Consider the following 13,658-nt stretch of genomic DNA (forward strand, 5'->3'; position numbering starts at 1 on the left):
TTCATCCATATCTTCCTTCTTTGAAACCTTCATTACTTTTGTCTTCTTTTCATTTATTTTCATATGGAATTTCTCCAATCCAGTTTTGAACAGTCGATTCAGAATTTTCTGTAATCCCTCTTTACTTTCACTCAGCAGGACTATGTCGTCAGCGTATCTTATGTTGTTTATTAAGCATCCATTGATTTTCACTCCTTCGTTAAAATCCTCAAGTGCTTCTCGCATCATCCACTCACTGTAAATATTAAATAACAGTGGCGAAAGTCCGCATCACTGTCTCACTCCTTTTTCCACCCTTATCCAGTTGAATTCTTCCTCATCAATTTTTATTATTGCTTTCTGATTTTTGTATAAAAAAGAGAATGATTTTAATTATCCTTTTATCTATTCCAATTTTTTGAAGTATTTCAAATAAAATTGTGTGATTAACATTGTCAAATGCCTTTTCATAGTCCACAAAGCACAGATAAAGATCTCTGTTTTTTTCAATCATTTTTTCTCCAATAAGTCTAATTAATGTAATGGCCTCTCTAGTTCCTTTGTTCTTTCTAAAACCAAATTGTGTATCAATTTTTAATCAAGAGATTAAAAATCTTGTTTTATAAGCTTTAAACATGAATAATAATAATAATAATGCTAATGATGCAGTAAAATAATAATGTTACACATAAAAGAAACAAAACTAAACTAAAATTCCAAACGTTCAAACCTACATTGACTAGCTCCAGTACCTAGCATCTTATCCATTTGGCTATTTGCCACTCAGGGACTTAAAACTTCAGACTCATAAGGCAAACACTCAATCTTCAGTGGCCCATTTTTTGGAAATGCTTTAGAAGTGGGTCCTATTATTTGTGTTTGTGTTTAAGGCTACATGCTCATCAAGTAGCATTAAAATCAGAGAATCTAACATATGGCCCTCTTGTTATAAGAGGCAGCTTAACATGTTACTTTTGCTTTCCAGATGTCAAACTGATAAGGCTATCAGCCTCTGCATTAATTAGTAAGTAAAACTAATGGAAATAAATAATATAAAGTGGTGAACAAAAGTTAAAACTGGCAAAATGGTTGGCAATATTTTAAGATTTTTCAGAGTGACCCCTGAATATATTTAATTTTATGACATTAAACAATATTTTTATTTTAACAACAACAAAGAAATTATATATTATACCTGTTTAGCTCTTGCACGTGCAACATAATATGGTTGTGCTTTCTCTATTGAAGTACCAATTTTCTTAGCATAACAGGTAATTTTATGAGTAGAATCATTCAGTAAGATTCGGAAATTAGTTCGTTCTTCCTAAATAAATATAAAAACAGTAAAGATCAAATTGAATGATATTATTATATTAAACTTATATATACTGTATATATCTCAATACATAATATAGTAACTTTGATTCAATGATTTGACTTATAACAAAACGTTAATTAAATATATTTCAATTTTTAAAAACTCATCAAATAACTCTACATTACAATAAATATAACAAAATACATTTACAGAAAATCAGCAATTTCTTACCAACATATGAACAAAAACTCATATACTGGTAAGAAAGCACAAGCAATTTCAGTTTAGTTTAAAACAGTGTTTCCCAGATCACCAGAGTAGAATGCCACCTCTCTGGGGCATCAGGGGTAATCTTTCTTGGATATGTTGAGACCATCCCTCACAGTCACCTCCATTGTATGGGTCTGGCTGAACCAATGATAGGTATGGAAAAAAGATCTCTTAATGTCAGGTTCTCAGAATGTAAAGAATTAAAAAAAATTAACTAAATATAACTAACAGATGTGTAGAATTCTAGTTATGGAATTGTCAATATTTGTAAAAATACTGATTCCTTTTCTTTACATACTTTATATTAGGCTTCTAACAGGAGCATTAACCTTCTGTCTTGCATTATAGGAGCACCTGTAGTGCAATATCTTATTTTATGATAATTCCCCTACTTCATAATCTTCCTTTGCATCATTAATTACTGTTGATTTTCATTTCAGAAATTTATCAATTTGTATCAATATATGGTTGATGATGATGATAGTGATAATAAAATAGAAAAAAGTGCTTTCAGTTTTTATAGAAATACCTGATGATTCACTTAGTGACAAAATGGCTTTCTGGGTTAATATAATCAAAGTATATTTTAAATTATCTAGGAGTTAGAATCAGATTTTCTAAAATTATATGAGCTGGAATTGGGAACTTAGTCTATTGACTCCACAGACCTGTATTATCAATAAAAATTCTCTTGCTACCTAACAACACTAATCCTTTAAAATAAAAGTTTTTGCAGCAGCCTATTTCTTCAATTATAATAAAAACTCAAAAAATTTTTTCTCAATCATTTTCTATTCTTAAGTTTGATGTTTATGAATTAATAAATGTACCATACTTGTAATATAAATCATTAATTTTTCTAAACTAAAATAAACTTTAGAAAGTATTCAAAGAAATTGGGAATCATATAGGAATCAAAAGAAATTTTGGTATCATCCCATCACTAATAAAATTCTACAGATTTTTCATTAGATTAAAATATAAGGAATACAATTACTTTTATTTTTAGATAAGCATTATTGGAAAATGCAAATTATTTAAAATAGACTTAAAATGCAGAAAAACTTTTTGATGGTAAAACTAAGAAACTAAATACTATTTTGGTTTTTAATTCCATCCAATTTACTCAGAATAAAATTAAAATTTTTTTTTTTTACTAATATCACTAGGCTTTGTCGTCTCTGACTAGTTTTAGGTCAAATCTAACAAGACTGTACACGTGTGCTGTTAATAATCAAGGCTTAAAGGCCATATATCATCATCATCCAATGACAATAAATGTACCCGAACAATTTACTTTCAAAGCCATTGTGCTTTAAATAGAAACTTAATTAACTATAAAAAACCAAAAATAATTTTTACACAATAATAAATTTTAAATTTTAAAATTTCGAATACCTCAGAACGTAAGCCATATTCATATGGTAGATAGATTAAAGGGATGGGAGAAATGGCCCTCTGAAATAGGGGTTGAGTGTCGGGTTTACACCTCTACCTTGTAAAAATTTCTTGTAACAACACAACCAAGAAACTCACTGGACGGCTCTAAAAGGGATACTGACCATACGAATGGAAAGAATAATGAGATGGAATGTGATATGATTTTTATGAATGGAAAACAGAAGCAAAAAGAATGGTGGGAAGAAAAAGGCAAAGAAAAATGTCATAGTAATAGATACTTGGAATGTTAGAAGTTTATTCCAGGCTGGCCAATTTCAAAATCTTCAGAGAGAGCTAGAATGATATAACATAACAATTGCTGCTATTCAGGAAATATATTGGAAAGACAGTGCTATATTAGAGGGTGATAAATATTTGACATTTTATAGTGGTTGTGAAAGTGGCCAGTTGGGAACTGGATTTATGATTAAAAGGGAATTGCAATATTCTATTTTAAATTATCAATTCATTAATGAAAGGACAACCACCATACATATAAATGAAAGATTTTTTTAACATCACAATGATTAGTGTTCATGTACCAACGAAGGAGAAGAGTGAAGAGATAAAAGATGAATTTTATTGTCAGTTAGAGGAAGTTCTAGAGATAGTACCAAAATATGATGTTAAACTAATACTTGGGGATTGAAGTGCTAAAATTGGAAGAGAAGAAGTGTATCAAGAAGTCATTGATACACTTCTTCTCTTCCAATCCCAAGGAAGAGAAGAAAAGGTTTCAACCAAAATAGCATTCATGAAAATAGTAATGACAACAGAAAACAAGTAGTAGATCTAGCTTCAGGACATAATATGGTGGTTACTACAACAATGTTTCCTCATAAAAGAATACATTTAGGTACATGGACTTCACCAGGTGGTGATACTGTAAAACAAATTGACCATATACTTATTGATACAAGACATGCTACTGATATTATAGATGCAAGATCTTATCGAGGGGCAGACTGTAGCACAGACCACTACTTAGTGAGGGCAAACTATAGACAAAAAATATCAATCAAACTTAGAAGTGGAAGGGCAAATAGTGCTATAAGATATGAAGTTGAATCTCTAAAGCAGAATGAAATCAAAATTAAATATCAGCGGGTGCTTGAACAAAACCAGACAAAGACAAAAGAGAAGAGACAGAGATCAAGAAACATCGAAGGAAGGTGGGAAGATATAAGATCAAGTGGTACAACAGCAGCAGAAGTACTTGGTAAAAGTAGAAAGAGAAGGAAAAACAATTGGTTTGATTCAGATTGTAAAATGCATTAGAGGAAAGAAGAAATGCGAGAATAAAGATGATCCAAAACAAATCTGAAAACAATATCAAAGACTTCAAAGAGAAGAGAAAACTGGCATCTAAATTGTGCAGGAAGAAAAAGCGGAAATGGATAAAAAGAGGGAATGGATAAATGCAAAGTTAAAAGAAGTGGAGGAAAATAGAAGAACCAATAAAATGAGAACATTTTATATGGATATTAAGGAAGAGAAGAAAAGGTTTCAACCAAAAATTTGTTTCTATAGAGGGAAAGAAAGAGAGCTCATTAGTGAGAAAAGTAAAATTCTGGATCGATGGGATTTTGAAGAACTACTAAATGAATGAATAGGATCAATTGAGGGTCAAATGGACACACTAATAGAAGATGAGGACACAGAAGTTGATTCTGATGAAGGAGGAGAAGAAAGTGCAAATGGGGGATGTGAATATCCAAGACTAACAGAATTGAGATGGGCAATAATAACTTTAAAGAACAACAAGGTTCCTGGAGAGGATGGAATAGTGTCAAAAATGATAAAAGCAGGAGGTGTGAAATTGGAACTGGAGTTAGACAAACTTGTTAGGAAAATCTGGAAAAAAGAACAGATGCCACAAAGATGGAACAGAGGAATAATTTGCCCAATTCACAAAAAAGGAGATAAATTAGATTGTAGTAACTACAGAGGAATAACTTTATTTAATGTAGTTTATAAAATTTTTTCAAAAATAATAGCAAAAAGGTTGGCAGTATATATGGAAAACACAATGGGAGATTTTCAATGCAGTTTTAGAAAAAACAGATCAATTATAGATCAGATTTCTACACTAAGACTGATTCTAGAGAAATGCTATGAATATAATATTGAGATACACCAACTTTTTATCGACTACAAAAAAGCTTATGATAGTATAAGAAGAGAGAAAGTTTGGGAGAGTCTTCAAAAATTGGGAATCCCTCAAAAACTTATAAATCTCACAAAGTTAACTTTAGGAAAGACTGAGGGTATGGTTAAGATCCAGGGATATATTTCAAGAACATTTGCAATAAAGAAAGGGCTTAAGCAGAGATGCACTTTCTACAGTTTTATTTAACTTGGTAGTAGAAGTGGTAATAAGAAAAGTATATGAAGAAATGGATGTGGATGCAGGTGGAATGGTTTTCAATAAACATTTACAGTGCTTAGCATTTGTCGATGATATTGTTATATTGGGAAGATCTAAAGAAGTAATTGAGGAGACATTTAAAATAGTGGATGATGCAGCTATAGATAAAGGCTTAGCAGTAGGGTTTGCGTCCCGGGACGTCTTGTGTCTCAAAGTCCCGGGACTTTTTCTAAATTTAATTGTCTCGACATGCTTATCGAAATTGTATTTTCGAAATTTTATTTTCAAAAGATTAGCCGAGCGACGCTTCTTTTGTTCTCCCTCCTGTTTACAAATAAACAACGCAGGTGGGGGTAATTTACAAGGCCGTGTGACTTTTAACCTTACTCTGTTAAATGTTTGTTAAAATATTTGCACACTGGCCACCACAGCTCACAGTCGCAAAATACGGATTGTTTTACTTCGAATTTGAATAAAACTGCACTTATTGCTTTTGCGGAAGATCTGCATTACAGACTTTTTGAAAATATCCCTCGTATCCAAACGCCAGATTTGGAAATAATGGACGCCGAACCCAGTACCAGTAGCTCTACAGTACACAACGAACCTGATGAGTCGTTTCAAAGTCAAATGGAACAGGCAATCAAAAGAAATCGAAGAAAATGTACCCGAAATTTTTGCAAAAAGATCACGAGCAGCATTAAAAAAAGGAGTTCCAATTATTTGAAGAAACCAGAAAACGTACTGAAAGTTTGGAACTACTTTATAAAGCTTTAAACACAATAAAACTGACATCTGTTGAAAACGAGAGTGTGTTCTCCTTGTCCGGAGGCATTATTACAACAATCAGAAACAGATTGTCGGACAAACTGTAAATGCTCTGATGTTTTTAAATGCCTATTTTATTAAATCAGAAAAGATGTCTAATTACTAGTTCATTATATTATTTATATGACTAATGAATAGATACTAGATGGCAACTATTAATGATTAGTATGATTACTAAGTTGGTTTTATAATTTTAAGATTTTACTGCCAAAAAATAAATCTATGATTATAAGAATTAAACATACAAACTGTTTAGACTTTAATTAACGTTATAAATGTTAGGATTTGATTTTATGTTCAATAAATGTTGATTTTTACTAAAATTGCCTTTTTATTAACACATCTCGCCAAAAATGAACTTGATTCTAATTTTATTCCGAGAAGTCTCGAAGTCCCGGGATGTCCCGGGATTTTGATCATGGGTTGTCTCGTGTCCTGGGACTTTGAGAATGTTCAGACTTCCCAAACCCTACTTAGCAGTTAACGATGAAAAAACAAAATATATGAAGTTAACAAGGAAAGAATGCCAGTGATCAAGGGGACAAATTCTGCATATAAAGGACCATAAATTTGAAAAAGTGAATAAATTTCAATACTTAGGAACACAGTTAATGGAAAAAAATGAAATTGATGAGGAAATAAAGGCAAGAATGACAGCAGGAAATAAAAGCTATTATGTTAAGAAAGAATTATAACATCTAAAGAAATATCAAGATGCAGTAAGATTAGACTATATAAAACTATTATAAGACCTGTAATCATGTATGGTTCCGAAACTTGGACACTGACAAGAAAACATGAAGAACAGTTGAGAAGATTTGAAAGGAAAATTCTGAGAATATATAGACCAGTGCAGGATAGAGGAGAGTGGAGTATTAGAAGTAGTAAAGAACTCAAAGATTTATATGAAAATCCTGATATTGTAACAGAAATTAAAAGAGGGAGATTTTGTTGAAATGGACATTTAGAACGGATGGAACCTGAGAGAAAAGTGTATCAGGTGTACAGAGAAAGGCCATAGGGAAGAAGATCGAGAGGGAGATCAAGAAAGAGATGGGAAGAGGATGTGGAGGATGATTTGAGAAAGATGGGTGTGAGTTGTTGGAAAGGGAAAGCCCAAGATAGAGAGGAATGAGTGAAAATCCTGGATGAAGCCAAGATCCTTCAGGGACTATGAGTGCCGAGAGAGAGAGAGAAATTTAAATTATATCAATTAAATACTTACATCCAATTCAATTTCTAGTTTGTTAATTAATTCAGTAGCTGCATTTAATTTTTCAAGTTCTATCTGTAAAACAATAAAAATACATTAACACTTTCATTAAATTGTAATCCTACACAGTTAATACAAAATTAATAAATCACTGTTAAAAATTCTTTTAAATTTTTAAGTAAATCTTATAAAGAAGAAAACATGATAGTGAATCCAGCAGTATATCAAAATATTTTATTACATTATAATAATAGTAATTTCAATTCAGCTTTAGGTCTATAAATCTATATAATGTTAAAAAAATATAAATAAAAGCACTTTTGCCTTTATTACTAAAGCTTCATCAGTTAGAACAAGGGTCACCAAACTAGGCCCAGAGGTCAGTTCACCCAGCCTGCTGCTGTACCATGCCACAAATGAGCTAAAATACAGGGTGTTTCAAAAAGAATCGGCTGATTTTAAAAAATCCTAACTATTCAGCTTTTAATCCATTTTGATTGAACAATGTATTGTTAGAAAGAAGAAATTCTCAAGTTTTACACAGTTGCCCTTTTTCTTCTTAGAGAACACTGTTATGGGAATCACATATCTCAATATGCTTGAAAACTGGCTTTTCCCACAGTTAAAAACCAATTCAGATGACTTCATTTTCCAGCAGGACAGGGCACCACCACACTGGAGCCTGAAAGTTTGAGAATTTTTGAATACACAGATTCCCCAACAATGGATCGGCCATATGGAACCTAATGATTCAGCTTTACATAACTGGCCTTCTAGGTTGCCAGACCTCACTATTTGTGATTATTTATTGTGGACCGTTTATGTGCTTCCTCTTCCAGCTATAGTGGTACAACTGCAAAACCGCATAACAGCAGCAGTGGCAGCAGTGGATCCAGACATGCTTCACAAAAGTTTAGGATGAATTTCATTACTGTTTGGATATATGCCATACACCCAAAGAGGACATACTGAGCACCTATGATTTAGTATGTAAAAAACTTGAAGATTAGCCATATAATATAAAATTAATCTTAAGTGTGTATCTTCATTAGCTTTCATAATATAATCATTTTAAATCGGATGATTCTTTTTGAAACACCTTTTATAATTATTATGAGGAAGAAAATACTGTGCACATTCTCTTCAACTGTCCTCTTTACAGAGTGCAAAGGAAAACCCTAGCAGACATTGTATACAGTGCAGGACTCATTGGCCTTGCAAGCTCAATGAACTGACTAGTTACAAAAACACTCTCAACGCTCTTAGGGACTTTGCAAAGAACATTAAAATATTGGATTAGGCTCCATCACTCTCCTTATCAACTCTAAGTGGTGGTGGTGTTTTGCTTCTTGCACAATTGTTTGGTGTTTGTGTGTCTACTGTTTAAATCTGTTCTCCCATGTTATCTGCAACGTTGTTAACTTCTGTTTTGTACTGTATTTGTATACTGTTTATATCCATCTACTAATATTCATACCTGTTCTAAATATCGCATAATAATCTCTTGTATATGTCTAAGTTTACCTCTGTATGTACTTTTCTGTATTTTAATTCATAATTATGTAATCACTATACTTTATTTTTTGGTGTATTCTATTACCTGCCACGAATCTTATGTTTAACATCAGTTATCAATATGTATCTATGTATTTTGTATTCAGCATTTTGTATTTTGTAACTTGTTCTATTTTAATAAATTCCCTGGGCAGCACACAACCTGAAAATGTTGAAGAGTACGGAGAAGTCTTACTCTTCAACATTTTCACCCTCTTGGCCCCTGCCACAAATATTTCTCTCATTCTTTCCCTCAATATTTTCCTTTCATCCCCTTTTAAAGGCTACATCTACAAATATGGCCTTCTTCCCTTTCTTATTGTATTGTATAATTATTTATATGGAAATATCATAGATTGTAGATAAACTTACTATGTAGAAAAAATTAAAATAAGTGTAAGTAAAAATGCCAAAATTGGTCCAATCTGGTTTTTGCATCTGACAGTAATATGATATTTAAGAAAATCTATGAAATAAAAAATTTGGCGACTTTTTGCCACTTTGGATATTGAAGCACTTTTTGTGTAAGTACGTGCAATGAAGTTTCTAAGAAAAGCAATTACAAGCTTACTGCAGCCATCGTGTTTGTGTATTAGTAAATAATAATATCTTTATTATTTGTGTATTCAGTTTACTGTATTGAACAAAACGATGTGTGGCCTGCACTTGTCATTCTCTCAGTTATGTTGCCCACTGTGAAAAAAGTTTGGTGACCCGAGTTAGAATATGGAAAAAAAAAACAACAGGAAAAAATATAATTTACATTTAACTTTACAATCACTTACAAGAATATGACAAATTATTAAACTAAATTTAATTGATCTTTTGATAACATATTTTTCCCATAATATATGGAAGAAAGAGCTGGGTGATGAATAAAATCTCTAGGAAAAGAATATCAGTATTTGGAAGATGCTGTTATAGAAAGATTTTTAAAATAGTATTGATAAAAACAATTCTAAATACCAGTAATTATATAACAGGATTCACCTAAAGGTGAATTCATTCCAAAAAATTATCAAATTTAAAAATTTATTTAATAATAATTGTTTGATAAATCTGCAGAATAAACTATGAAATAAAACAATGTTTAACATAGTGGATAGCATAATTAAATGAGTATACCACAGAGGATAGCTGGATGACATTAATGATTTATATTGAAACAGTCTACAGAGATTCAGCCTTACTGCTTTGTATAGAGACAGATGGAGAATAATTGAGGCATATAGTTTCAAAAACAGCCTATTTCACTTTTCTAACTCTGATAACTGAATGCAGCTGATTTTGAAACTAACCTCCAATTTCCCTCCCCTTTTTATTCCTCCTTTCTGATTTATGACTAGTTTAAGAATTTATGACTCGTCATTGAAAAGAGCAGAAAAATACATATCAATTGTTTAGCTAATTTTAACTTTCCTGCTTTGTTATATATAACAGAAGGAAGTATGGCAATTGGTACTTGAGAAACAACTAATGAGCTAATGGGGTACATCAACAAAAAAGTTGAGAACCACTGTTATAATATAATCGAGATGGGTTGATAATGATAATAATAGTAATAATAATAAGTGCAAGCCCAAACGGTTAGGAGTTGAAAGTTGAAAATTGGTACACAGTTAGGATATGTCAAGAGAATGTACACTAAGAAGGAATTTCTCAAAGTTCCCCCCACGGGAAAAAGGGAGAGAATTAAAGCTTATCCTAAAGAACTCGGCTTCTATTGTTCTATTTTAGATGTGGTTTTTTTTTGCATTTTTGACTGTGTTTTAGTAAGGTATGTCATGAGAATGCACATTAAGAAGGAATTCCACCCCCCTGAGGGAAGAGGAAGATAGTTTTAGTCAGTATAAAGTGTAAATAATAAAGAAGGAAAGTAAATAGTGACACACATAGTATACATTTTGGCAATTAATAAATATTTTAATCATTTCCACTTTTCAGGTAACTCAAAAAAAATATATATATCTAAAATAAACTAATTCAAATGAACATTTGAATTCATTCCAAATTCGAAATATTGAATTCAAGATATAATGTTTCACACAAGTTTTTTAGATTTTAAAATTTAAAATTAATCATTATATTAAGAAAGGTAGTCAGTCATCAAGTAAGTTAATTCTCCATTATAATGAAAAATTTTCTGATATTTTTTTTAATTTTATAGGTTATTTCATTTTTTATTTTTTAGGTTACTTAAATAATAAATTTTTTTAAATACTAAGAATTTATTCAAATAAAATTCAATAATGATTTTAATCATTTTTTTTTCTATTAGATATCCAATAAATAGAATAGTGAAAATGAAATTTCTCATAAATTTGACCCTAATCTTAAAATATAATCAAGATAGATTAATAATAATAACATTAAGTGCAGAGTCCAAACAGTTAGGAGTTGAAAGTTAAAATTTAGTACACAGTTAGGGTACATCATGAAAATGTAGACAAAGAACAGGCTTTCCAAAATTCCCTGCGAGGGAGAGGAAGAGGGTAAAGGATTACCCTGATTTTGGATTTTACTGTACTATTTTAGATGCGGTTTTTTTGCGGGAAATCAAATATGTTTTTAGACCCATCTAAAAATTCTCTAATTAGTCTCAGAAGAGGGTGAACCTAATTCTTGCACCCAGTAAAAATAGGTAAAATCATCTATAAACTAATTATCTTAAATTTTGCTATTGTTACTTTTTGCCCAAGCAACGTCCAGCTCATCTGCTAGTATAATATATTTATGTTAGAAATAATCTAAATAAAATAAAACACACTGAACTTCATTTTATTGTGAACCTAGTAATCCAAATTCAAAAAACATAATCAAAATACTCAAATAAATTTTATAACACTCTCTAGTATTATTATGCCTATCTACCAAAATATCAGTAGTTTTCTCATTCCTTTGTAAATGTAAACATGAAAATAGCATAAATAAGATTACATTTACATTTACAATGGAAGATACAAAAACTAAAAAATAAACCCATTTAAACATCAGTATTTTTACAGTATACAATAAAACTCCATTTGTCATAAACTACAAAAACAACCACTGATACCTTTAAACATAGGGCAAATTTTAATTTTTCTAACATTTTCGATGGTTTTAAATGCTCTTCCTCAGGATAAAACTGATTACAATTTAAAAATAAGAAATTTTCATTTTGAATAGTATTCAAATATTAAAATTTCCACTACATTTAAAGGTATTGTTAGTTGATTTTGTAGTTCAGTATTTTTTTTTGATCAAATGCTTTTACTTCATTTGTGTGATTTAATCAAATCAAATAAACTTGCAAAATGCAGTAAAAATATAGAATATAATGGAGAAAAATTACAAGATATAGAGTTATTTTCTAATTTTCGAAATAAAGATGAAACTTCTCAAAAATTCTCTAAAAATGTAATCAAATTTATAAACAAAAGATTTTTAGATAACAAATATGCCAAATCATGATGTGCAGCATGGAATTTTACATTTAAGCAATAACTTATTTAATATTAAATCATTCTTATTAGGCAGTGCATATTAACATTTTTAAGTTTTAAATCATTTAACTTAAATATTTAAAAAAATTGTTTTCCTTCTTCATTTTATTGCATTTTACAATTTAATCAGATACTGATTTCCAACAATATTGAAAACATCTATCCAAAATAATACTGGAAAAGACATTTTTTTGGTATTGGTTTCTTAGAAATGATCAAGTTCTAAACTAATGAGAATAGAAACTAAAGTGGTCAGTGTTTCCCAGTTTTCTAAATACAGGTATAATCAGATGAAACTTACACTGAAAAAATTAATTATTGCTCTTGTATATATGTATAAGATTCATATTAACTTTGTATTTATGTAATAGATGTTCTGTAATGTTTTCTGTATATGATTATTAACAACAAATTGCAATAATTTGCCTGAAATAAGCTAGTCATACCCACATATTTCATATTAAACAGTTAATCAAAGAATCACAAACAAATGACAACTATCAAATCATATTCTCTGACAAAATATAATGTATTTTAAAATTTGAAACTAACCTGAATTCTGGGATCAACCAATTCATCTTCAGAGGACATCATTTATTTCTCTTTAAATTAAATTAATGCAAGTCAAGTTTTAAATCATGTTGTTTTCATTACTTTCACCTAAATATCTTCATTTTTATTATCTAAACTTAAGAATTTGGTTTTCTATAATTAAAAATTCTTAATTATTATTCTTAAGGCGAAGGACGAACCCAAAAAATGTTTCAAGGACTGATAATAGCATCTTGTTATTATTTTAATTGAATGACGTTGTGTAGCTTGGCAGACGTCTGTGTTCTGTTTATTAACAGTAGTGCCATCTCGTTTGCGTAATTGAAACTATTTTCTTCAGTTTTTTTTTTTTTTTTTTTTTTAATAGTAGAAAAATGGCATTTAAGTTTTTAAAAGGAATTACTCAAAATACAAGAACATTTCAATTTGTATTTTACAAAAGTAAATAATTTATATGCAGAATAATCCATTTAATAGAATTATTTGGGACTCACCTCTCTTGTATCGGGGTTAATATGGAGATTAATGCATAGTCGCTTATCTTCCGAAGAGCTCCGAAAAGCCGGCCAAAGCTTTTTTGCTTGACCTTACGAAATTATTCGCGAATAACAGGGGGAAATGCCTTCCGGGAGATCTTTTAAGGGTAAGTGG

The 13,658-nt window shown here is 30.4% G+C and overlaps 1 protein-coding gene across 2 annotated transcripts in view; it reads right to left on the reverse strand.

The window, feature by feature from the left end:
• The window catches only part of LOC111634178 (SH3 domain-binding protein 5-like), a 71,194-nt gene extending 57,875 nt beyond the window's left edge, over window positions 1-13,319 (reverse strand). The window contains exons 1-3 of one of the 2 annotated variants that reach the window (XM_023378887.1): window positions 13,008-13,319; window positions 7,429-7,491; window positions 1,175-1,303 (exon numbers count right to left, since the gene is read on the reverse strand). In XM_023378887.1, coding sequence (XP_023234655.1) covers window positions 1,175-1,303; window positions 7,429-7,491; window positions 13,008-13,049 — 234 coding nt within the window. In that variant the 5' untranslated portion in view covers window positions 13,050-13,319. The remainder of the gene's footprint in view (window positions 1-1,174; window positions 1,304-7,428; window positions 7,492-13,007) is intronic. The other variant, XM_023378886.1, reaches the window with a different exon arrangement.
• Window positions 13,320-13,658: the final 339 nt, after the last annotated feature.

The sequence above is a fragment of the Centruroides sculpturatus genome, unplaced genomic scaffold, assembly GCF_000671375.1.
Source record: "Centruroides sculpturatus isolate CEXI.00-Female unplaced genomic scaffold, Cexi_2.0 scaffold778, whole genome shotgun sequence".
In the NCBI taxonomy this organism is placed as follows: Eukaryota; Metazoa; Arthropoda; class Arachnida; order Scorpiones; family Buthidae; genus Centruroides; species Centruroides sculpturatus.